Raw genomic sequence first — 26579 nt, forward strand, 5'->3', positions numbered from 1 at the left:
GCGCGATTGACGGCGTGCGCCGGGATCCCCGTCGTAAACGAAAGGAATAAAAGCCCCGGAGCCAGGGCGTAAAATTACGAGAATAATGAAATTTTGGTAGCATCTTCGGAAACTATTACCGCCAACGAGAATCGCGGAGGGAACGATCGTGTCGTTAAGTTGGATCATACTAAAGTGTGAATAGATTTCTACCCCTCCCCTTTCGAATCCCTGTCGCTCCCATGTTCCACTATTTCCGGCTACACCTCTCCAGGGTCGAGGATACAACTGTAATTACGTCATTCCCCAACTGCAGGATCTCCACCGATTCGCCACTGTTGCCACCTCATGCGGCCAGGATCAGAGATAAGAGACCCTCCACTCGTATCGCGGCTATAGGTCTCGATAGACGATCAAATTCCCGAACCAATTCCGATCAAAGTGGCATCAAAATGTCGGGAGTCATTAGTCTTAAACTAATTAATTTGCTTCATTTTAAAATGAAAACTTGGCAGAAATGTTTCCTGTGGCAGGAAATGATGAATGGTGGCACTCCGTTCTGATCTTACTTTGAACAAGAAAGTGCGGCCCGTCAAAATTTGATGGTAGATGGTGACCACCAGTAATCAGCATGTCTACTTTGATCGGAATTGGTTCGAAATTTGATTGTCTATGCAGGGCTTATGGTGGAAGTTTTTACTTTCGAGACTTCAACATTAAACTGTTGACTAACCTACATGGTTGATGTTCAACAACGTGTTGGCAGTATCGTTTTGCGAACAAGCCGAAAATGGCCGAAGTTTGGGAAACTTGTTTGTCTCATGACGTCACCCGAAGCTCATCATCCACCATGTAGGTAGGTCAACACCCGAAAAAAGAGTGATGACCGTCGCTCCCTTGTAGTCGTCCATAAGGAAATGTTGAACGTCCGAAAGTAAAAGCTTCCACCTGGCGCCAAGAAGCCAGGGAAGGGTCTCTTGTCTCTGGACAGAATCCTTGGATCAATCTACAAAAGCGATGGCTGAGGAAAAATACCGCCTAACTAACATTTCGTTGTTTCCTGGACGAAAAATCATAACTCCAGTCCACGGTTGCAAAATTGGCCCGAACGATTCGATTTTTCACGAGAGTATACCAGTGAAATTTCTGTACAAAATTTGTCTGATTTTTGCATGAGACCAGGACAAAATTGGGGACATTTGAAATTAGAAATGCCCAAGATTCTCCGGGTAAAAATGCAATTTTCGGGAAAATTTGGCAACTCTGAAACATAGTTACATTCTTTCGTGAGGGAAACTACGAATTCTGGCGGGAATGGGGAGGTCACTTCGCCGCATTCTACAGTATAGAATACGCAAGCAGATGGGAGACCCCAGGTCAAAAGACCACAGTCTGTTAGACTGGGGTCCAATGACAACATCAAGTCTTTTACGCTGCTGCACTGCCGTGCTAAGGAAAACGCCGTATGAGCTTTGTGACATTGCCAAATTTTCTTTGACAAATCACGAATTTTCGGGAAAATTTGTAAATATTTATCTTCAGATTTTTCAGAGAATTAAGGTTCGTAATTTAATTTAAAGTATCTGAAAATCTCAAAGAAGAATATTCATCACTTCCTACGAAAATTAATCTTTTCCGAGAGGAAATTTGGCAACATCCAAATGTTCATACGGCGTTTTCCCGTAGCACGGAGGTGTAGTGCAGACGCGCTTTTTCAAAACTCTCTGTGCGGATGGAATCATTCTACTCCGTCCAATTACACCTCGAAAGCTTGATCTCGGTTTTTCGTCCGATCTGTCGTTCTCCTCTCGGTTTCGTGGCGTGTTCACCAATTTTCGCCAATTTGACTCGGTCTCCTTCTCACGCCGTTCCCGCTGAGTAATTTCCGTCCATTTACGCGGATTGGCCCGGGCTTCGGAGAGCGGGAAGCTAATGTCTCTATTTGTACCTGATAATCAAGAACCGACCGCTTACTACTGCCAGAGCAGTGGCCATTCACGGAAAAACTCTTCCCTCTCTCGAAACGATTTTGCGAGTGAAATGTCATTATCCACTCAAATACTGCAACACCGTTCGCCACCGTCTGACGGAAAATCTTATGGATACGCATTGCATTTCTCCGTCTTTTTATTTCTAACGGCCGTTAGAAAGGAAGCAATTCCCCGGAAGGTACAGATTGGCGAGAAAATGAAGTGAAAGTAGAAATAAGCTTGAATAACAGCATTTAACAGCCTTGAAAACGAATAAATAACCTCATAACCTCTCTTCTCTCCTCTTTCGGAATTTTCTTGCAAAATACCAGCAAAAAATTCTGATTAACCATTTTGTTGATCATTTTTTTTGCTCTTCCCTTTAAGAATTCTTTTACAAATTACCAGCAAAAAATTCTGATTAACCATTTTGAGATCTCATTTTTGTTTTTATTTACTTTCATTTTTATTCCAAGAGAGTTTGCTCCATGAAATTGCACTGAAAATCACGGAAAATGATTTGTTTGGAGGGGAAAATTTTACAGTATGGGAAAAGGGGTTCGCAGACCACTGATGCAATGAGTCTAGAATTAAGTAACCTCTATAGTACCTTTATGGGGAGAGTGCGGACATATCGAAATATGGAGCTCTTGGAGCCCAAAAGGGAAGCCAATCGTCTAACGCGAAAAACACTCATAAAATGCGTTGCGAATCTACAGATTCTAATATCAAACAAAGATGGCCAAAAATGCTCATAAAAAGGAGCGTCCCTCCGCAAAAATGAGTTTTACAGGAAGACTAACTCATATACATGCTATACAGACATTGGCGGATCCAGCAAATTGGCAACAATGTTTTTTGCATTTAAACCTATGGAAATGTATCGACTCTTGGAGGGGCTAGGTGCTCCGACAAGAATCGATCAAATAACACAGGTTTAAATGGAGGAAACCCGATGTTGCCAAATTAATGAATCCCCTTCTGTTTACAGACGACGGATCCTAACAGTTATAATAGTAAATCATTCTGGCTAATTGGAATTCATGAGTTGGCTGCCCTTTTGGGCCCTAAAAGCTCCATGACCTAACCTCGAAATTACCGACCAGTCCATGCTCTCTCTATATGGGCACTTAAATGACTTCCAAGTACCTTGAATAGGACGCCTTTCATCATAGCCGCGAGTGATTGTTCTCGTACAGGAAAAAAAAAACCACGGAATCAACTTGACATCAGAGCAAAGTTTGTTTGTGACTACGCTCTGCTAAAGCTGCACTCGGTCTCTCATTATGAAGCTTTGATGATGTCCGTCCGGCTCAGGCGTGAGCCTGGGTCCTCCGCCCTCCTCCCCCCCCCCCCTTGTCCCACGACTCCTTCTTCCGGTCCCCGCGCACTAATATTTGTGATGCTCAAATTTCAAAAGCCGCCTGGCCCGCGGAAAGTTTTTCTGCGTCCGGCCTTGTTTCCGCCGCGCGGGTGAGCCGCGGAAAATACGACCGCACGCGTCCGACATGAATTAAAAGCTCGCGAACACGTTCGACACCATGCTTTTGGCCTTGATACCGCGACTAACGTCCAAAATTGTCGACAGCCAAGTCCGAAATCGGAATCAAATTATATAGCTGCGTTTATTTTTTCGAGTCTCCATGCTGATGAAATAAGGGGAGGAGAAGGCCACATTTTGTCGTTTTTTCTCACGAAAGAACGTAACTCCATTCAAATGTTGCCAAATCCTCCTGGGGCGACCAGCGCGATACGCGCATTGGCGCCTACAAACCTAACGGGGATACTTCACGCATTGCGCAATGCGTGAAGTATCCCTGTTGGGTTTGTAGGCGCCAATGCGCGTATCGTGCTGGTAGCACGCTCGCGCCGCGCCGAGGCCGCTTCGCTCTATGTCGTATGATCTACCATTTGAACCTATGGAAAAGGATCGATAAACAGGGTGTGCGCAACGCACACCTGCACTATCGATTTCCTCCCGCGCAAATCGAATTTTCACAGGAAGAGTCCAGGGCTGTCCCTGTTTTTTTGATTCTCTGTCTTCCATGCGAAAATCAGAATAAATTTGAACAAAAATTGAACAGCCACATTCTCGTACTTAAAAACTTGAATTATATGAAACAGTTTTGCAACCTTGGGATTAAGTTACGTTCCTCCGTCCGGGAAATTAAGATTTCAGCTCAGGTTGTGCTTGTGGTGGAAAAGGACCTGAGATTCATCCAAGCACGGTTGAGTATTTTTAAGATGGTCGGCATCGATGAAGAATACATCAAGAGGTCCAGTTACACCATCAAATTGAGCCATCAAATTGGGCCTCTCATTGGTCGCATTCTGAATTCAACCAATGAGAGGCCCAATTTGATGGCTCAATTTGATCGTGTAACTGGACCTAAGGAATACAATGATCAACTTGAACTGTATGTGTTTCATCCGGACACCACAGCGTGGGTGCACTTGAGAGCGACTCGGCCATTACACACCTACATACAGCGATTAAGACTAAATGAACTACTGTCCGTAATACGAGCAGTGACGTCATGTCAAAGATGACATCATTAAGAAAATTGCCACGGTAATTTGGTTCTTTAAAGGGTGAGCCAAGAGCGGTTAGAATTCAAGAGGTTCCCAGAATGCAGAGCTTTTTACCCTAAAAGTAGATATTTGACAAAAAGCTACTGTACATAAGACGTTTTCCCTTAGCAGGGTAACGTATACGTGTGTCTATCAGGACATTCATTTAATCAGGAACAATAATACCGACTTATTGCTCTTGACTGCACGTCAAACAAGTGTCAAAAAGAGACGAGATCATCAGTCCAGGCACGCAGCTGAGCGGCTGTCAGGCCTCCCTTTCCCCCGAAAGCCAAAAAAATAAAATAGAAAAGTAGGAAGAAAAGTATTCCACCGAGATACCCCCCCCCCTTTCTACCACGCCGCACAAGCCCCTACCCCTCTCCGAAACAAAATCCTGGCTACGTGTCTGCATATCACTCTACTCTAAACGCATTACTTGCAAGCTTGTACAATGTTGCTTTTAGCACATCCTTTCTTAGTATCGATTATGTTATTTGTTATTTTCCTGTACAGTAGGATCCAGCCTTCGTCAATGACAGTGTTGACAGAATTCCTAAAAAGTTTGATTGAATTTAGAGAAGGATTTGCATACATACAGAATGCCTGGGGGCATTCACTAGCGACGACAATGCGGACGTATTGCTATTGATATTCTGCTTACAATGGGCATGTTTTAGTTTTTTTTCATTTTCTAATCGAATGTAGAAAAAGATGCCCTGCTTTTCTGAATATGGATATAAATTATGGATTACCAGACACGGTATGATGTAAAGTACCGCGTTAAATCTCTCCTCTTTTTAGGAAAAACTATTTACGTGACAAGAAAGTCACAGGTTCGCTCCGACGCGAGATATTATCTCATACATTTAACAAAAATCAAATGATAAAATTATACAAATATTGTCATTAGTAGTTTTGATACTTGAATTATGTGTATTGCTCCGTATACATTATTTGTACACTAGAACTCCATTCAAGGGTCGGAATGAAATTCTTGAAGCAAAATACAGCTTTTTGCCGTTGAGATTACGTAGGTGTCAACATTTTGAAGGAAGGTTTCTGCACAAAATGTACCGAGCATGAGAGGAACTCTAAAAAAACCTTTCAGCGACATGAGTTAAAAGTTCCTCAAAATCAATAAAAGCATTAAGAAAATCTGGAAGACGAATTGTTTTGCGACACTAGTAAAACACTGAGCACGAAGATGAGAAGAAAAGAAAATAAGAAAGAAGTTGAAAAAGTAGCACACGTTGACAGAAGCAACGATTGCTACAAAATACCAAAAAGTTGCAATGCCGTCGAGCAGGCGTAATTGCTGGATCAAAATGACGTCACAGCTGTGAAACTGTATCCTTTTAGTGGCACAACACTTTCACTTTACAATTTTCACTTCCGGTGACATGCTGCAGAGGAAAACTAAGATATCACCAATTCATCGAATATGAAAAGGTTGAGCAGAGTGAGGGCACTTATTTTCGTTAGAAATAAACAGTAGACGAGCTTTATGCGAGAGGAATTCGAAAAATATTATCATCGAACACTATCTCACTGGGAATATGATTACCTTCTTGCACGTTAAGGAGAGAAAAATTTTTCAATTAATAGAATATTTTGTGTTTGAATCAATTTTGTCGATGCGTTGCACGGTCCAATCATTGTTTTGTTTCAGGAAAATCATGTTAACGAGATAAAAATAAATGCATCAGCTTACTGTCAAAAAATGTGCACGGTAGAATAGAAATGTCTGTGAAACTTTGAAACTTGATTCTATTTCCTGAATCAATTCCATTATATATGTACTAAACGAACATTCACTTTTTGTCAAAATCTACGATTAATACAAGTTGATAGTTTCATTCAATGAAATACCTTGCATTTTCATTATTTAAAAATTATCAGTTGTTGCTCATTGCAGGGTTGTCAAACAGTACTTTTTACAATAATGTATAATTGTACTCTTTCCACCCGAGCTGACAACTTGATATAACGACAAGAGAAATGTAGATTTTTTTAGAAAAATTACCTATAGCACAACTTATTAGATCAGCCTTTCAAGACTAAGTTTGGAAAATCAATGGAGATCCCAGGTCTATAATTCTCTCGGAGTATATGTGAACTGCAGTTTGTTGTTGTTGTTGTTGATTTTTTTTCTTCTTTCTTTTTTCTTAAAAGAAAACAACGGGTCTGCTCCTTAATTAGTTGATTCACATGTACTGTTGCGGAGAATCTTGCCTACCGCTGACGAACGATTTTGGCTTTTTAAAAACGAACTTGGTTCATATTGTCGTTCCCCAGACGAAAGAACGTGACGACATGTCAACGCTGCAAAATCTACACTCGCGAATTGCGACTTTACCAGGAGACTGTCGGGCACTTCAAACTGGAAATTTCACAAAAATTTCTTCCGATCACGCGCAAAAATCAGCAATGTTACTCTTCTAAAAAATGGATGATCCGAGTCAATTTCGCAACCCTGTAGTGTAGTTACGTTATTCCGTCTAGGAAACGGCAATTTGAGCTAAATCGCTATCGATTTCAAACCAAAATTTGAAAACAGGAGAAACCCTACCTTCCTGCTTGAAATTTGTCGGATTTCAATTTCGAAAAGAAAAAATCCTCGAAAATAAGGCCCTCGCGTCTGCTCGTCGGATAGGGGAAGGGGAGGAGGGGGGGGGGGTCGGAAACACGAAAGCAACAAGTGAGCGAAACGAAGGGCCCGCGGCGGATTGGCGACCGATCCGATTGGCGAGAGGTTTTTCCGGAAACACTCACAAGAATCAGGTGTCAACTCGGACGTTGGGGCTGAGGAGGATTCCGGCGCGACGTAACGACATTTGGGGCGGGCGGGACGGTGCTGCCGAGCTGGAGCTTGGGAGGCTACTGAGCCGGCATGGAGCAGGGCGCCCCCGGACCCGCACGCAGGCGCCCCTCCCCCGCGCCCCCTGAGCCCGCACCCGTACATAGTCAAGTTCACCGAAATCCCATTTCCAACAAGCTTGGATTCGCTCTAATATCGGGCGCGACGGGGAAGGCGGATTTTTCCCGCGATCCGCTAACGAGGGATCGGTCGCGCGGCTCGCGGGGTCCTCTTTTGATGCTCCGTAATTGCAGATCAGCCAAAACAACGTCTCCCGCGTTTCTTTCCCGGCAGGAGTTCTCGCTAACCTGCTCCGGATTCCATGTTTTTCCGATATTTTCAAGACGATATCTAATGCCATGGATACAAATTTTTAAGAGCAGCCCGAGACAATGATAACAGTGGAAAAAACAAGAAGGAAAAACGGGAAACAAGGCTCAGATGTAGGGCTCAGGATTTTTATCGTTTTTTTTTTTAAATTTTTATTGTTTCCGACTGAAAATGACTCATGTTTTGACTCGAAACGTCTCGGGTTTTATTGATTGTGTATTTTTAGCCTTGTTTCCCGTTTTTCCTCCTTGTTTTTTCCCCCGGTGTCTCATGTCATAGAGGGTGTCACAATAAGTTTGATGACATTTTTGACGAGCATTCTCCATTATTTATCAGGTTTAGAACGATTTAAATATCTTTAAAACAGGGTGTTTTCTTCTTCTTCTTCTAGGTTTTCTGCGACTAAAAAGAAGCGAATTCTATGATTTTTCACATCGCGGCAGTGAAGAATTCGCAGATGTCTGAAATTCAGTGAATTTGATGTTGAAGATGAAACTACTTAGAGGACTGAGCACGGGAATATCCTTGGTTTCAAAATTGAAGAATGATTGGAGGAGATATGACAAAATAACTAAATTTGCTAAAATACTTGTGTTTAAATGGGAAATGTTGCCAGATGACGTCATAAGCTCCGCTCTATGCTGCCGGTTAGATGTCGCTCAGATCAGCCAGAAAAGTTGAAAAACGAGGCCGAAACACGTCTCTCCTATCTTCGGCTGTGTTGGCACTCGATTTTTATCTTTGGGTTTTTTTTTCAAGTTGATACCTAATTTTTTTTTCACAATGTATTAAAGACCTGTACCCAAAGCTCGTACGTACGTGTTTTAGCAAGCCTCGGTTCAATAAAGGACCCCGCTCCCGCACAGCCTCGCGATAGCGCAGCGCGGCGAGCGACCGGCGCGATACGCGCATTGGCGCCTACAAACCTAACAGGAATACTTCACGCATTGCGCAATGCGTGAAGTATCACTGTTGGGTTTGTAGGCGCCAATGCGCGTATCGCGCTGGCAGCACGCCGCGCGCCGCGGCCGTTTCGCTCTGTGTCGTATGATCTACCATTTAAACCTATGGAAAAGGATTGATAAACAGGGTGTGCGCAACGCACACCTGCATTATCGATTTTTACCATAGCTTCAAATGGGAAAATATTGATAATCGATCATTCAGGCTTTGCTACTGATTTTAATTCTAGTAGAGAGCTGTAAAAATCATTGTGGTTTTAGCATTATTTGGCCTTATGTTTGGATTAAGTTTTTATCTAGTATACTTCATTGTACTGCCAAGATTTGAAAATAAAGAAAAACAGTTGTGATGCATTACACGGAGCCGGATGCAAGGCACAATGACGACTTTTGATCAGCATCATAGACAAATTTAAAACTATAAAAAATAAAAATCGATTGTCGTACACATCCCCGAAAGGAGTGTGCCGGGTCCTTTGACCCGGTTTGGGCATCTAAGGGTTAAAATATTACTGACCGCATTATTGGCAAAAATATTTCAAAAGTAAGCGTCCAAGATAAGAACTCCTGGGAACCACCGCGCATTGATAAAATAAAATAAATATAAAATATACATCTAAGAGTTACCTTCCCCGTGACTTTTTTGCACACAACATCGACTATGAGCAACGAGCAATCTGTGCGAGTCATCTAGTTTGTCATTTTCATTCCTCCGCCGGCAATAACCCGTGAAGTTCTCGAGAAAGTAGTTTGAAGGATATTGCGAACGCGGAGTGGAGTCTCATTTGACGAGTCTGCGGGATTACATTCTCAACTTTTAGCTTACCGGACGCTGCGCTGGCTCAATACTTTTTGCGCGGATAAACTTTCCGATCGGCTTGGAGTTTTCTCCAGAACTTCTAATTTAGAGTCCGGCTAATGGTGAGTGGTGATGAGAAATTGCTCTGGATATTTTCCCTAATTTCAGTTGTGCGCTAGGAGGCCGATGGGATACATTTGACTCAACGGCAGGTGCAAGTATATATACACGCCGAGGAAAATTTCCAGTGGGAATGCCTCGCACTGGAAAAAAAAAAAAAAAAAAAAACACATTGGATCTAGCGTCCAGACTCTTAAAAACATCGACAAGAAAAAGTACTCTTGATTCAATCAGAATCCAGCTTAAATCAAGAACCAAACCTCTTAATTTAGGCGGATTTCGTTTTGATTCAAGCAAAAATCCGATTGAATCAAGAGTATTTTTTCTTGTCAATGTTTTCAAGAGTCTGGACTCTAGATATAATGTGTTTTTTTTTTCCAGTGCGGTGTTTGATAAGCTTCAAAATCTACTGGACAAGATAAGAATGGAAGCACTACGCAAAATGTTTCGTCTTCAAAATTTCAGGACAAAAATGGTATACACAGAGAAAAGTCAGAAAATCAAACCCTAGACGAGATAAAAAAGTTTACAATGAACATTGGTTAAATACCGAAAATACAGAGAACATCATTTGTAGAATCTAACTTCCATTTGATCTGCGTTCAAATTTTTTTCGAATATCTCGTTAAGAAGTTGCTTTAGGAAAGTTCCGTTGTTAAATTAGTTTTTATCTCACGCGTTTAATTAGTTGCTCGATTTTGCTTCAGCTTCACTTTCACTAAATAAAATTTTTCACTCTTCTTTAACAATTAGTTTCAGCATCGTTTCCAGAATGCCCGATTGATACATTCCAAGGCATTACACTGCAGAATGAGAAATGGACTTCGTACTATCGCGTTTTTCTAAATGCTTCGAAATCGATGCATTATTTACCACGCATGTTAGTAGGGAGTAGGTATCATTCACACATGTGTCACATACGGCTAAGCCGATGAACGTTGTCGATTCCAATGGAAAATTAGCATAATTTCAAAGTTTCGAAAATTGCAGTCACTCATAATTTAGGAACATGATAAAGTCGATACTAATAGATGTGAAAGTTGCAAAATTGGATAAAATCATCTGGGACACATCGCGGGTAGGTTACATGAATATTCTAGGTATATACGTAGTTGTTCGAAAGCCAATTGTTCAATTGTTGCGGTACCATAGATCAGATCAAAAGGAAGAGCTTTTATCTCGCATAGTATTTTGGACAAAAAACTGAAATTATATTGAACAGCCCGGACGACGAAAAAAAAACTGTACACGAAACAGATGGAGGGCAAAGGCGGGTGACCGTGTGAAAACGAAACAACAGGAATGGCGTTTAATGAGGATACAGGTGGATTGGCGTGAACAAACGATCGTCAACCGTGTGACAACTATTGACGAGTAAAAAATAAAAAATGGAATAAATAGAATAAATAAACGGCCCCTAAACAACGAAATGGGAACAGCGGCGCACAGCGCTGCCAAACACAAGATCCAAAAAAATACCATTACCTCTTTTGATGCTATCTATGAAAATATATCGATACCCGTAAATGATTGATGCCTACTGGTTACAATAGATTCTTCTTCCATGATCGGATGTTAGGCTCAAATATATTGTGATGAGACCTGTTTTAGTTGTCGTAAACTTGACGAATCAGAATTCGAGGACCAAAATACTTAGTAAAGAAGCCTGTTTAGCAGACAGATCAATCACCGAAAAAGGTAACTGTTAATTTCGTAAGCATCGCATTGTCTAAGAGGCGGCAGCATTCCTATTTGAGCTGCTGCATTTTGCAATCAGAAACTTATATTTCAGGCTCATCGGTAAAAGCACCTATCTACACAGGAAATATAATTACTTATATGGTGTTTATTGAATAATCCGGAAAAAGTAGCTCCTTAATGCAGAATGTAGCCCACGTTTCGATTGATAGCTTAAGCATAAGAATAGAGCCTGGTGGCCAAAAAGTTAGTTTATAATCGAGATTTGTGCCTCACCTGGGCACAAATTTCGTCTCTACGTATGGAGGCCATCAATAAGTTTTCGGCTATCGATGAAGAAAATTGTCACGTCCCGAGATTAGGGTCCATCGATTTGTAACGGAGAAAGGCAAGGGAACCTCCACCTGAGGAGATGCCTCTCTTCAGCTTCGATTGAATTGGACGGTTACGAAATGCGCAAATTATTCGGCACTGTATGAAATGTACATATGATCAGAGTTTGACAGGGAAATAATATTTGCTATTGCTGGATTTACTCATCAAATTACGCGCGGAAGCGTCAGCCATGTGAAATATTGTGTAGCATCCTAAAAGTGCGCAAGGGTTGGATGGAAAGCTCCTCAAACGAAATGTGCACTGTGGTATCGTTTTGGAAGCGGAAAGCTTAAAATCAAAGCATGTTCTTTGCGCAGATTTTGAGAATAGGAAAGTATTTGAGACTTTCCTGATGCGCTCATCGTAATTTTTGAGCCATTCTCTACAGGAAATACCACTTCTTCGTTCTCTAGCTGAGTTAGCAACATACCCATTAGTTTGATGATGACTGTGTGAGGTGGTTTTAAAGGCCTCGAGTATTGATATTTGCCGGTTATTCATTGGATAAGTGACGGCAACTCCAAATCTATGCGCCGGGCGATAGAAGGGAAAAAACGGTTCACGGGCCGTTGCTCGAGGTGCATTTTCCGGTGTACTTTTCTCTCTGACAATAAGCCCCTTCGGCCCGCCTCGACCCCCCCCCCCCCCCCTTTGCGACCATGGATGGAAACGCCTGAAAGCGTCAAATCAGCAGGGCGCGAAAATCATTCACATCAATTTATTGCGACAGGAACACACCCCGAAAAATGACACTTCGAAAATACAGATGTTGCCGCTTGCATAACTTTTCGAGGGTCGTCTAAAAGGTGTTTGCACGTGTTTGCTTGACTGCCATCATGCTGTATTTGATTGAAATTTGTAAAATTATATTTAAGTAAATTTATCTGCAGGTCCAGCATGCAACGTGAAATTAGATTCAATAAGACGCTAAAAATGCTGTCTTTATAACTCAATTTGACACATAAAAAGTTTTACGCTAGGGAATCGACCGAAATTTGCGCAACTGGTGAAATAAAATTCAACGATAATAAAAAGGAAGTATACTCGAATGGTTCTACTTTACTTTCGGACGAGGAACCTTCTTTCTTACATGCATTTTTTAAGTAACAATGGGGTAGTTGCATGCAGCTGGGATTTTAGATCGGACGAATGATTCTAGCAAAACTTTTCGCGAAAAAACTGTTTGATTGAAGATCCGTTGAAAAATCGTAACTTTTGAAATACCTTTGTCTAAATCTTTTTCAATGGCTTCGAAGGTAGGCCGATCCTTGTCCAACATTTTCATTCCGGTCATTATATCCTTGCCACCCTACCCTGCAAGATGTCGGACTGTAGTCCCATAAAATGCTTGGGCTTTCATATATTGCTAGGTGCTTAATAAATTGCATACGTCATTCTTACCTGAAACAAATAAAAAGAGGATGGCGTCAATAAACACGGTCAACAAGAGAACTGATAGAAAGAAAAGAAAAAACTTAATATTTATGAAACTGCGACATTTTGTTAAATTGTCCGAGAGGAGGCGTCTCGTTTTGTAGAGCTCCATTCTGGTCAACCTTATAATGTCTTGAACCCAGTCGCAATCGAAATATCCAGAGTCCAGGGTGATTTATTATTACAACTGTTACAACCCATCGTTTGTTAAACATGTTATTGACTTAGTTTTTACGTTGATTTTCTCATGTTTGCGGAGGAACACTTCTCTATGAACATTCTTGGCCATCTTCGTTGAATATTGGAATCTGAAAATTGGTAGTGACATTTTTTTTGTTAAGGTTGGCTGCCCTATTGGGCCTTAAGAGCACCAGATTTTGACATGTCATGGGTGGCGGTAGCCACCTCCGGACAAAGTCTAAACTGGACAACACTGGAAAGCGTCCAAACGAAAAAGGTGGCAGCCAACCATAGACACACGTAACTCCCTTATTCTGAATCTCCCATACAGGTACTCTGGTGCGGGGTCTCCAAAATAAATTGTCCTTGATTTCGTCCCTGTCTTGACGTAAAGAGCGTAAATCTACACTTCATGATGAACCTTATTGTCCACATGATTCCATGTTTTCTAGGGCTCACGTCAAAATACAAACACGCAGGGGAACGGCGATGACGCACAGTGGATCGAATCAATGGGAGAGGCCGGACACGATTTAAAAACTTTAAAAGCGTATATCTCTATTAATATAAAATGTTGATGTTTCAAAAGTAGTTTCATTGGTTTTCTTGTACAATTTTCTATTAAAATCACTCCTATATCTTAAAATTTTGACGAAATGAACGTAGAATTGAACAATTTCTGTCAAAAATTTCTTGTCCAACTTCTGTTATCAACTCGATCCACTGTGCGACGTAGAGCGCGGCAACGTGGGCGCTGGCTGCTGTGAAAAGTCACGCGTGGGAACGGGGTGGGAGGCTGGAAGAGGCAGGGAACAGAGGATTTCCGGTTGAATTCTGCGAAATTTGGGGGACGATCTTGGGGCTGAAGCTCAAAGGAGGAGGGGTGACGGGGGGAGGGGGAGGAAAGATGAATTTCGGAGCCAGCCGGGCGGGAGTCTGTGGTGTGCGCGGGTGATTGGTGGGGGGCGGGGGGGGGGGGATTAGTAGTGGCCGTGGCTGGTCACGGCTTGACCGCAACACCTCGCAGTACTCGCCACACAGAGCCGCATCTTGTTGACGCTTGGCCACCAGCGACATTGTTGTCATGCTTAGAGGACTGCTCCAGAAATCCCACGTCTTTGGCTTCAAGTCGAGTCCCTTTAGGCCCAGCGTTAGGACATCTCGATTATCAGCTGGCCTCGGCTGGCCATGGTGGTACAAAAGTGTGCACCCAAACGAACGATGTTGAAGGATAAGGATAAGGAATCATACGATGTCTATTATCCAAAAACAACACAATCAGCAAAATCGATAATAACCTAACCAAAGAAATTGCGATACAATAAAATGAGATTGATTCGTGAATAACTTCTTAGTCTATTTTCATTTTGGTGCGATGAACATAACAATTCACTCTTGACAAATTACGATTAGGTTATTTTTCCATTATTGGCGCGTATACGTAGTATACCGCCTTTGCGATCGTTTCGAACCCTGCTCGATACAATACCGAGTCCCTTAGTTCCTTACCGAAAAGTGACTACCGCGAACTTCTGAGATTTTCCAAAGCGTGTAAAAAGTTTATTTATCCGTCAATAATTATGATTTAAAGTTGTTTCTCATTCTGGGGCTCGCTAGTTTATGTGCAGTGAATACCAAGAGTCTACGTTACTTGGTTTTTTAAAAAAAGCCTAAGAGTACGACGCGCTGATTTAAAATATGCATATATAAGCGGAAGCAAGCGAACTGATTCGAGGATGGCTGACCAGTTCGGCACTCCTTGAATGAGAATTTCACTCACTCCGTTTTGTTCAAAACGTTGCTTTGACATATCTCCACACCACTGTTATCCTTTTCAAAAGTTGGTACTCCTTGCTCTGATAGCCGGGGCCAGCAGGATAGTGGTAAGTGCAATCTGTGATGAGCCTCGAGACTCATTAGACCATTTGCTAAACCTGGCTCATACAGGAGTCCACTCAGCCCTCTCGTCCCCACGCTCCTGATCACTGCGTCGGCGTCACGAAGAACAATGGGCCTTGGGCCGCCTTGGGTCCCAACGCGGCCGATACCCGTACCCCAATTACTCACGCTTCATTAACCATTTCACCGTCACGCTAGGATTCGTCCAATTTTAAAAAAAAAATTGTTTCGCGTGTATTTAGCAATTTTTTCCTTACTCTCCGTTAAAACACAAATAAAAAGAGACCTCATTCATAAAAATCGGCCGAATAGAAGAGAAGTTACAGTAATCGAAATCCGAAGAAATGAACAAAACCTCGACTTCTCGATACGAAAAATAAAATGAAGGGGAAAAAAAGAAAGTATAAATTACAATTAAATATAATTGACCTCAGAATTTGACAAGCAATTCATTTATATACCTAACGCTGAAAAAACTGGGAGAAATTACAAAAAATTCGCCTCTTGCAAGGGGCTTCTTTGTAAGAATTTTGACCTGAAGACAACGGTCGAATAACAGCAGTACTCCATACAATACACGGTGTGCCTGAACGAGTTAAACATTTTTTATACGTCCAAATCGAAAAAATCGTTATATTTTTAACTACAATGTCTCTTGAATCGTTTAAGCAAAAAAAAAAAAAAAAAAAAAAATTCCGTCGAGATTCTGGAACGCAAAGCCGCTTTAAAAGTATTCTGGGGCTATAATAGCTAAATCACCGGTAGTAAATCCCGTTATATTATTAAAAAGAAATTGACTCCATAGTTTAATTCCTTAGTTTCTTGAATACGATTATTTTAAGAACTTAAACATTTATACCACCAATTTTAGACATGGGGTGATTTCCTGAGAGCCGATAATATCACGAATTTCTCATAGAACCCTTCAACAGTGGCTTGCTTTTTTGGCAGCCGATTCGGCCATCGAACCGGAGTTTAAATGGAAGCTGATAATAACCCAAAGCTCTGAGAAAAATTTTGAGATAAGTATAAAAACGGTTTGTTGTAAGTAACGAGGAGAGGCGGGCAAAGCGGCTAAAATCCGATCTAATTTTTACAGTTTTTCTGTTGAATTAATGTTGCCGCGGGCTTCTGACTGTGTCCACACATAGTTTCTGTTCAGCATATCGATACATAAGTATTTACACACGTAGAATCTAATTTTCACGTCGGGGAGTCGACATATTTTGATTTTTTCGATTTTATACGGAAAATTGATGGTTTTTTCGGGATTGAAATTATTATTGTTTCATGAAAAATAAATGCACCAAAAATGACTATAGCATATTGATTTTTACACATTTGCACTCACGAAATTGGTTGGTAAATTCAACGAGTGGGTGCATCGACCTGGTATATCAAGTTTCTGCAATTTTTTACGGCAAATCAGTAGATTTTCGGGATGTAGATTGCTTACTTTCAATTCATGAATGAATAAAGCAACGACCTGGTTGAACTTCTTTGCATGGAAAGACGTTTAAAATAACAAAATCAAGACGTCTTTAATGCAATTGCATTTATATCGAGTCAATTTCTTTTCAATAATATAACGGGATTTTTACTACCGGTGATTTGGGTATTTTAGCCCCAGAATACCTTTAAATCGACTTTATCTTCTAGGAGTTCGACAGAATTTTTCCTTTCTTCGCTTAAATTATTCCGTAGCACTTTTCTTCAAGAATCTGATAAGATTTTGCTTGAGGCAGATCAAAAAACTTAAATTCGATCGAATAGCTTTCTACATTCACAATACACGGTCTCGTCAAGGTGCGTCTTTGACCTCGCAGTGTTGGATCGTGAATTCTCTTGTTGTGCTGTTTGCCTGTTTTGAAATCTCTGTAAATGAAAACTAAAGGGGTTGATATGTGCGAGTTAATGACGCGCCTTATCAACACATTGTGTTGGAGTTCACTGCTTGTTTTTGTTTACATTCGAGCCACCGCCATCTTGATGCACTCTTTTGTGACTCCATGAGCGAGAACCAATCAGCATTGGATTTTTCTGGGCCACTTTCAGCCCGACCAGAATTGAGATGTCGTAACTCTGGGTATAAAAGGACTCTAGATTCAAGGAAAATGAAATAAAAAGTGAAAAGTGTTGATCGGTATCAGTTACCCTGACCGAAGACTCGCGGTCAAAAAGTAGCATCCCGTAGACAGTCGAGATCTGCACTCAAAATCGCCAAGACGCCATTTTTAAGTTTAAAGACATGACAAGGAGCGTTACCTTTAGCGATGGCTAAATATTTTACGATCAATACATTTTTTTAAGGATTTAGGTTAGAAAAGATGGAAAAGGGAAATTCCCAAAAATTTCACTTTTCATTGCCATGTAGTACCTATAGAAATAAAAAATCAATTACAAAAGTTCGTTCCCACAGTTGTCTCGATTGACTTTTGAGGCTACGTTTACATGTTGAACCAATCGATTTTGATAAAACCTCAGCGATAGAACGCCTTTTTGATGTATCGAACACAGTCCACTGCAACGATCTCAAACTGCGCACATTAAGACACCTACTAGCTGCACAGTCGGGAGAACAAAAAGAGCCATGTCGCCTTTCAACTACTGCCTTTAAAAAAAAAAAAAAAAAAATCATCCAGTCATCCATTGCACATTGACGTCAGCTTTACCAGAGGTAATCTAAAGGAGTTCGCAACTCGTTGATTAAAAAATTACTCTCTCCCTCATGTCGTCGTTGAAAGGTTTATTTTCCGAGAGCTGATCGCAGAATCAACCCGGCTTGTGAATGCCAATGCAGTTTTTTTTCTCTCTCCCAATAATTACGGGACGAAACGAACGAAGAAGGGATCAACACAACGGGCTTTTCCACCTGTGAACTGCACTCGAACTGCGCGGCATTATCCTAGCGACAATGACAGTCAAATTGAGGAGTCATTAACGTAAAGCCATCGTGTCTGATGGTCCACAGCGTTCTCCACAAGCACCACTGGAAATTCCTCGTTTTCTGGACGAAAGGACATACTTCCATTCCACGATTGCCGGATTTGATCAGAGGCTTTACTTTTTTACGGGAATGTGACTGAGCAATATCTGTTAAAGGGATTGATTAATTTTTTTAAATCATCGAAGGAAAAATTACTCTTTTTATTCCGAAATGCTGCAAAGTTCTCTCGAATAAATGTAATTTGCAGGTAAATACTCTGCAATAAAGCTACGTTCTTTCATTTGGGAATGAACGAATTGAATAAACTATTACGCGTAAGCTACGGTTTGCTCTGCTCTGCCGGGTTCTATCGACTAGCTAAAATTCTTGTTTCAAAAGCTCGTTTAACTTTCCATGCGAACCTCGAGCTTTGAGTCGCCCGATACGATATCGCGATTTGATGGTGAAATCGCCGAAATTGGCTGGTAGAGGAAGTTTTTCTCTCAGGAAAAAAAAAACTCGAACATTTGAAACTGGGAGAGTTAAGGGTGAATTTCTCCTTCAAGGCGGTAGGTTAGGGTTCGGTCTTCACCAAAAAAATCCCTGAATACTCGCAAATTTTAAGAGGTTGTTGGGCTTTCCAGGCATTCCGAAGCGATAGCTGAAAATCTATACGATCCTGATACGACTGAGAGTATAGGTCTCGCTTTAAGGTTAAAAAGCAATATAAACAGGGCCGGTGTTACTGGAGGGCGCTACTCTGTCATGCTAAGGAAAAACACCGCAAAAGCCTTCAGACGTTGCCATATTTCCCACGAAAAAAACGAAATTACTCGGAAAATTGTGGATACCATTTCTTCAAATTTTTTAGACGATTTCGTTCCCAGTTTGATCTAAAATATCTGAAAATTCAAGAAAAAATCTGCATGACTTTATGCAAAAATATATATTTTATTCGAAAAAATTCGGCAACTCTCGAATGCTCATACGACTTTCTTCCTTAGCGCGGCGGTGCTGTACTGTGACGCACCAGACGACGCGACGTCATAGCATCTCACCGGAGCACTCTCCATGCAAATAAACTCAAAGTTTAAATTGGAAACAACGCGCTGCAATGCGAAAAACATTCATTTTTATTTTTACTACCTGTGTCTCGAAGAGCATTTATATTCTGCTTAATAAGCTACCAATCTTAACCTACACCAAGTAGCGCGGAACTTTTTCTTTTCCTCCTTTTTTCCGGCTGCGACGACCGAGCTAAGTTTTCAACGGTTGCGAGAGATCGTCTCCGTGAAGTCCCTTAAATATCGCCGAAATGTCGCGCTAGGTGCGATTACTAAACTCGTTTAACTTTTAAATTAAAATTCTACAGGTTTGTAAAGGTGGACTTGACTTCCGGCACCTCTTCGTGAAGAGTTTAACGCTACGGAAATATAACAAGGAGCTTACTAAAGCTTTCTCTTCTTCTTTTTTAAAAACGATGCCTACGCGACGTAAACGTGGTAAAAATTTAAAAAAAAAAATGACAATTTTCATATGCATTCCTGGAGTAATAACTCATTTTCAGTGACTTGCTTATCTATCTCTAAAATTTCACTAACTTACTCAACCAGCTTTCGCTGACTCGTGTACTCTATCAACAATACAATTTTAGGAGATTTAACCAGGTTTTGCGTGCGTACAAACTGTTCACTTTACACTCAGTGATTATTTTATACGAGCATTTAATAAAGTGTGCATGCATTTTTAGAGGGACTTCGTCTTCCTTTACTCAAATATTCTCAAGAGAATGTTATCGATTTCTTGTGATCAAATAATACTCCAGTAAAAAAACAGGTTTTTTAAACAAGAACAAAAATGTCTCAAGTGTTCGTGGGAGCCATTAGCCGTTGCTACTGCCTGTCGACTTGGATTTTCGTTCTTGCGGATTTGTCCTCTATTTATGTTGACCGCGTGCGACTGGTGAATACTGAGATCTTTCACTGCTTAGTAGTGCTTGGTGCTTCTCTCCAATCTGGACGGAGACAGCAGTTTTGATTCGATTTTCTCTCCGCTCCAAAGCACGCGCGAAAAAAAGTAATATTGTAAAAATGCCCTGATTTCTCAGAATTTTCCCGCATCGAAAATTTCTTGACTTTTTTAACAATTTACAGGCTTACTTCGTGGAGGAGATGATTTATTTGGGTGATTTTGGAATTGGTCTAGTTCGTAAAATTCTCTCTTAGTACGATGCATCTCGCAAGACCAAAAACACTGTAATTTTAGTATTCCTTTCGACTAGGTTTCAGCCTTTTTCTTATTGGAGCCTCTGTGAAAATTTCGCGGGATGGCGAAAAATGAAGCTGGAAAAAATATTTCAGCGTGTGTCATTACTTTCTCGAATTTAATACAATTTTCATAAGCCTTTTCAGCTTTCTTAGGATATAATCTTTCACGAAACCCTCCTCTCCTCGGTCGCTCGGCGAGGATACATGTCTCAAGATCATTTTGTCGCCGTCCTGGCATAAGGACGTATCTAAACTTCGCGATGAGCCCTGTCATCCATATACTTCAATACTTTCTCCGGCTCATCTCAAAAAGCGGTTACGCCATTTTGACGGCCAAGCGACAATGTGCCTTCCCTCGCCTCGAGCGACCGTTTGCGCCTCAGGAAGATGGTAAACAGTGGCGTGGCGTGCTTTGCGAAATATCGATTTTTCCCCCCATTTGAAGCTATGATAAAGAATCGATCATTAAGGTTTTCGTTGCGAACACCGTGTCTATCGATCTTTTTTCATAGGTTGAAATGGCAGATCCATCGATGTATCGCAAAGCTTGTCACGCCACTGATGGTAAACGCCGCGTTTACTCCGCGTGACTGTTGCAGCAGTCACTGCACGTTACACACACAATCCGTCGCTCCTCTAACGTAGGGGGAATCTCTATTTTCACTTGAGCCCTGGAGCGCATTGAGTTATACGGAGAACAAGGCTCACGTGGAAATTGAGATACGCTCTTGAGTCAGAGAAACGACGAATCATGGGCAGAGTCTCCGTTGTGACGTTGTGTGCTCGAGCCAAATATTTTTGAGGCTCTGCAAAGAGCAGACTGGAGCCGAGCAGGGACAGACTCACAGCAGAAATGCTGGAAAATCTGCTGGGCTGCATTGTTGAAAAATTGCCCGCTACACAGGGCAAACTTTCCAATTGTGAGGACATATTAAGATGGCTTCATATATTCCAATACAATGCTCCGAGTTTGAATAATCGCGCCAAACACAGTGCGGCCGGCGCAAAACGCATATATCAGCGCCTGCGAGACTGCTTGAATACTTCACGCATTGCGCGTCTGGCGCTAAACTCGCGTCAGCGCCTACAAGACTGCCTGGATACTTTACGCATTGCGCGCACCCCGATGTACGCAGTAACCGTTGAAGTTTCGACATATCTTCGAATCAGCGATAAACGAGACCTACCACGAACCCTGCACGCCAATTGGGGCTTGGTGGGTTTCGGTAAATTTTAGAACGATAAAGATATTAGGTGACGTGCACAAAATGATTTTAGGTTGTTCTTGGATCTGATCGCTTCGTAAGGTTCCTTCTTAAATCACTTCAAATTGCCTCTATAACAACTAGAAATCTTTGGAAAAACCGGATGTACATTTTTAATAAATTCTTTCTATTACTACTTTGTTAAGATTATAACATAAATAGCTAAAATTTCGTATTTTACCTCACGAAAGAATGTAGCTATAATTCAATGTCGTCGAAGTTCCCCTCACAAATGTCATGAGTCTTGGGAGTCCGTAACTGAAAAAATCGCTCATTTTTCTTTTGATCTCAGGCAAAAATCAGACAAACTTTCAACTGAAACTGCGGAGGTACCTACATTCTGGTACAGAATTGGATTACTTGAGTCAATTTCGCAACCTTGGAATAAAGTCGAAGAATTCTCACGAGGGAAAGATTCAATGGAGGATTTATTTGATTACATTTTTCTCAATTTACGTAGGCATCCACACTAAACTGACGGTTGAAACGCAGGTAAGGTTTGGTATCTCCTCTTTACTACCCCTCCTCTTGTCTGTACCGTGAACCCTTTAACGCTTATTTGATGGGAGAATCACCAGTTTACGAAGTCACAACATTTTAAAGACTCACCCTTTTCGATGAACTCCCGGAAAAGGAACGGAAAATTAAGAGACCAGAGAAAAGTCAAGTTAAAACGCGGATCATAAAAGGTCGCGGGGTAAAAATGGCGACGGGGTGCACGATCGAAGCGGAAACCTCGAACCTACGAGTGAATCGAAGAGTCAGAGTAGGGCATTCCGGGTGAATTGGGCAACTTGAGCCGAGTCTTTTCCGCCGAGTTGGGCCTTCCATAAATTTAAAACGACCCGTTCGAAAATAGATTCGAAGAGGAAAGCTGGTTGAATAGGAGGAACCGAGCTCCATTCAAAAATCTACCGCTCTCCCGGTCCCTCCGAGCTTGTCCTGGAAATCATTTACAAAAGTTTATGGGTCTTTTTATTGTTTTCTATCTTTTTGAAAGGCTGTATGGAGCTTGCCGGCGACTGCGACAGCCTGTATTGACACACACCGACTTTCCTAGGCCCAAAATGTTGATTTGACTGCGTCGCTTTCAGTGGCAGGGCGTGCTTTGCGATATATCGATTGATCTGTCATTTAAACCTATGGAAAAGGATCAATAAACAGGTTGTTCGCAACGAACTCCTTGACAATCGATTCTTTACCATGGCTTCTAATGGGAAATATCGATATCGATCATTCACGCCTCGCCACGGGTCGCTTTATTGGCTCTCGGTCCGTGGAAAAGAGCACACTCGAGGAAAATGGGGTGCTCCCTTTGACCACGACCGCGACCTTAGTTTTTTCGCAGTGGCGTGGCATGCTTTGCGATATATCGATTGATCTCCCATTCAAACCTACGGAGGAGGATCGATAAACAGGGCGTTTTCAACGAAAACCTTAATTATCGATTCTTTCCCATAGCTTCAAATGGGGAAATATCGATAATCGATCATTCACGCCTCGCCACTGTTTTTTCAACGTTTTCATATCTACTATCGCTGATCCAAATCATTATGACATAGCCATGGATTTATAAGACATGCTGGCAATTTTCACATAATAGGGGGGGGGGGGGAGACAGAGACAAAAGATCCTTCACTGGCCTCTTGGCGACAGGTGGAAGCTTTTACTTTTGGAGATACAACACTTCCTCATGGACAATTATAAGAGAGCAACGGTCATCATACCTACAAGGTGAGTGATGAGCTTCGGATGACGTAATGAGACAAACAAGTTTCCCAAACTTCGGGCTGTTCGCAAAACGAGATTTTCAATACGTTGTTGACCATCCTCCTAGTGGGTGAATCAACATTGGAATGTTGGAGTCCCTAAGGAAAAGCTTCCACCATTGCTAAGATACCAGTGAAGGGTCTGTTGTCTCTGTGGGGAGGGGGGAAGAGAGGGAGGAGGCAACGTTGAGCCATCCCTACACGAAAAAAAAAAAAAAAAATTTGCGAATCCATCGTTGGCACATCAAATTTCCCGAACTTGGAAAGTTCATCACAAAAAGACAAACTTTCATGTTTTTCAAGCACGGAAGATTTTATCATCAGTTTCCTCAGACACGTAGGTGCGTTTATGAATGAACACATCAAAGTATCAGGAGACGAGAGATGAAATCGCATAGTGCCATAAGCCTCCCGCGGAGACTTATGGCAAAATTTTTGAAATTTTAACTCTACTTGAGCGCATCTCGAGGCACTTGTGGCGCTAATCTTCCTTCAATTTCTGCCTAAAAATCACCCAGTTTTTTACATTTTAAGGTTAAAATACTTTGAAATTGTTACATTCAACAGGTTTTTTCTATTTATAGGCATCCTCTCACGGGCCACGGCGACAGAGACTTACCGTTGAAGAAGGTCTTTTTGCAACATCCAGAATTTCTGGGGCGGGGGGGGGCAGATGATACTATTTCCAATTCTAGGGGGGGCAGGCTCCCCCTGGCCCCCCCTTCCTACGCCTCTGTCGAAGAGGAGTGAAGAGGAGTAGCTAGCTCCTGCGATTCTTTTTTCATTAGACGCAACCGGTCGCACAAGATGCCCCCATCATTATGGCTGACCTGCAGGGGAGCCACCGAACACTTCCGAGTAGTTCCGATTCGTTCCGAATGCCGATAAAGAGGATGAGTTGGCGGAAAATTCAAAATACGACGAAGGAATTGCAATTTCAATTTTAATTCTTTTATTTTATTTGTTTACTTATTAAATTTTTTTTCTCAGTACTTGAAAAAATTCCAGACTTTTGGAGCAAATTCCCTGACTTTTCTTTGTTTTCCAGGCCATTTTTTTCCCCTGACTTTTCCAGGTTTTCCAGGTTTTCCAGATAGCTGGGAACCCTGGCCGTGAGCCCTGTAATGCGCATACTCTTATGGGTCTCAGGACTCATGTCTTAATGCACATAGTTCCGTTTGGTAGAAATACGTCCATTTTGTCATTCCCTGGCGAATCCTACTTTTTCCCTGTCTTAGACAGCGGACCGCAGTCTTCAATAATCGGCCGTTTCAATCAATAGGATCGCTATATTTTTTCTTAGTCTTCTTTGGCGTCACTTTCAAAATAATTGTTGTGAATTGAGTTTGTTATTGATGCAAGTGCCTAAAAAAAAGACGATCAAAGAGGAAGAAAAATATGTGTTTCTGCCTCAAGTCTAGAGGATCAAGTCTATCGAGTACGAAACCTTTTGTTTATCTACAGGAACTTGGACAGAGTGGACGGACATTAAAATTATTTTTTGGTGGAATAAATAAAACAATGCACATTCTACAAAGTGTGTAAGATATTATCGCCCGAAACGTAGGTAGCTAATTTTCGTGCGCTAGGACAGACTTATCTCCTGCAAGCCTTGGCTGAAAATTTTTTTAAAGTGGTAGAGGGGACGGTTAAATATTTCTAGAAATACGGAAATGAAGTTTTTTTGAAAAATTTTTCAGTCAGAGCGTCCAAGGGGTCTCCTCGCAACGCCACTGTATATCTCAGTCACGTAGAGAGGTTATTTTTATAGTGCTATTGATATTCGTATATCCTCAAACTCTCCTTCTACTCCCGAGGGCAGGAAGAAGTCAAGTGTTACCTTCAATACTCTTTATTCATCGAAAGGTCCGTTATTCATGAGGTATTCCGCGCTCAACGATTTATTTGAAGATCCACACACCCTGAGCGAGTAATAAAATTATGTTAATGATTGCGACTACACGGTTGTCACATTCAATCCTAAGTTTTCTTGAAATGACACGTTGGGTGACATTGTTTCATTTGCCTTGGTCTGTGGTTTTTCGCGTTTCGAGAGTGACACTCGCAAACCACGTATTTTCTTTGCGGTGTTTAAAAATCTCCGCACACCTGTTTTATTTTTTCAAAGGGGTGCAAATCAACATCATTCTTTGAAGTTTTCTCAAGATTTGCACCACACAAATGAGAAAAATCATGAGAATTTTTAAGAACTGACTTTAAGTAGTTTTCCGTTAAAATAAAAATACCAAAGGAAGTCTACAACGTCGCAAACCGTGATACGTGGTTTGGCAGTTTCACCATCGATTTGTCATCAAGACGTTGTATTTACTAGCAATTTATCTAGCTATACGATCTTTATTATTTTTTGCATCTTTCTGCATCTCATTCTGTTTTCCTACTGTGTTATTCTGCAAGAAAACTGCGAAACATTAACAAAAATTTCTTTGCTTTTTTCCGTCACCCATTGGCAGTATTCTAAGAGTAATAGAATAAGATCACATTTCTTTTAACTGAAGTGCGTATACTCACTGTATACTTTTCCTCTGCAAGTTAAATTTAATACACTTCAGCACTATAATAAGACAATAAACACCCTGCAATGGCGTTTTGTTGAACAGTTTTTGTTTTCGTTCTTTCTTCTTTTAACTGTGTCAAATGAAAGCTTATGAAGTAAATAGAAAAGCTTCCGGTGTCAACCTCCCTCTCGATTCCTGGACTTTATTCTCCAGTGGTTATTTCAAGTCTCTGCGTTTATTTACTCAATGCCTTTGAATACACCTTTAACCTTCGCGTACTTTTTCCCTTCCTCATGAATGATTCCGTAATTTTTCTTCGAGCGTCTCCGTCCATTTTTTTCTTAACCTTTAACCTAGATTTCCGTTTTTAAATCAAAGTTAAAATGCAAATTGCTCGCATTGAATGTATCGGCATTTTCAAACCAGTACTTTATTTCCAAACTTTATAAACCGGTTATCTCAGCTCACCGTGTTCGATTTCTTGTTTCATTCAAATCCACATTTAATCTCCGCTTTCTTCTTCTCCCTCATTAAAGATTAATTCTTCTCATACCGCTCATTTAAATACTTTCCCCAACCATTTACTTTAAATTAAAGTAAAATTTTACGGTATCAAATAAATGAAACATGGATATCGCTTCCGTCTGTTCAGTTATGTG

The 26579-nt window shown here is 41.3% G+C and overlaps 1 protein-coding gene across 4 annotated transcripts in view; it reads right to left on the reverse strand.

Moving 5' to 3' along the window:
- LOC140226015 (disks large 1 tumor suppressor protein-like) overlaps window positions 1–26579 on the reverse strand; it is a 195244-nt gene that overhangs the window by 74912 nt on the left and 93753 nt on the right. Inside the window, exon 3 of one of the 4 annotated variants that reach the window (XM_072306239.1) lies at window positions 12317–13065. The exons of the other annotated variants lie outside the window; for them this stretch is intronic. Coding sequence (XP_072162340.1) covers window positions 13031–13065 — 35 coding nt within the window. The 3' untranslated portion in view covers window positions 12317–13030. Of the gene's footprint in view, window positions 1–12316; window positions 13066–26579 lie in introns of those variants that run through there. 4 annotated transcript variants of the gene reach the window in all.

Source organism: Bemisia tabaci, chromosome 1, assembly GCF_918797505.1.
Source record: "Bemisia tabaci chromosome 1, PGI_BMITA_v3".
In the NCBI taxonomy this organism is placed as follows: Eukaryota; Metazoa; Arthropoda; class Insecta; order Hemiptera; family Aleyrodidae; genus Bemisia; species Bemisia tabaci.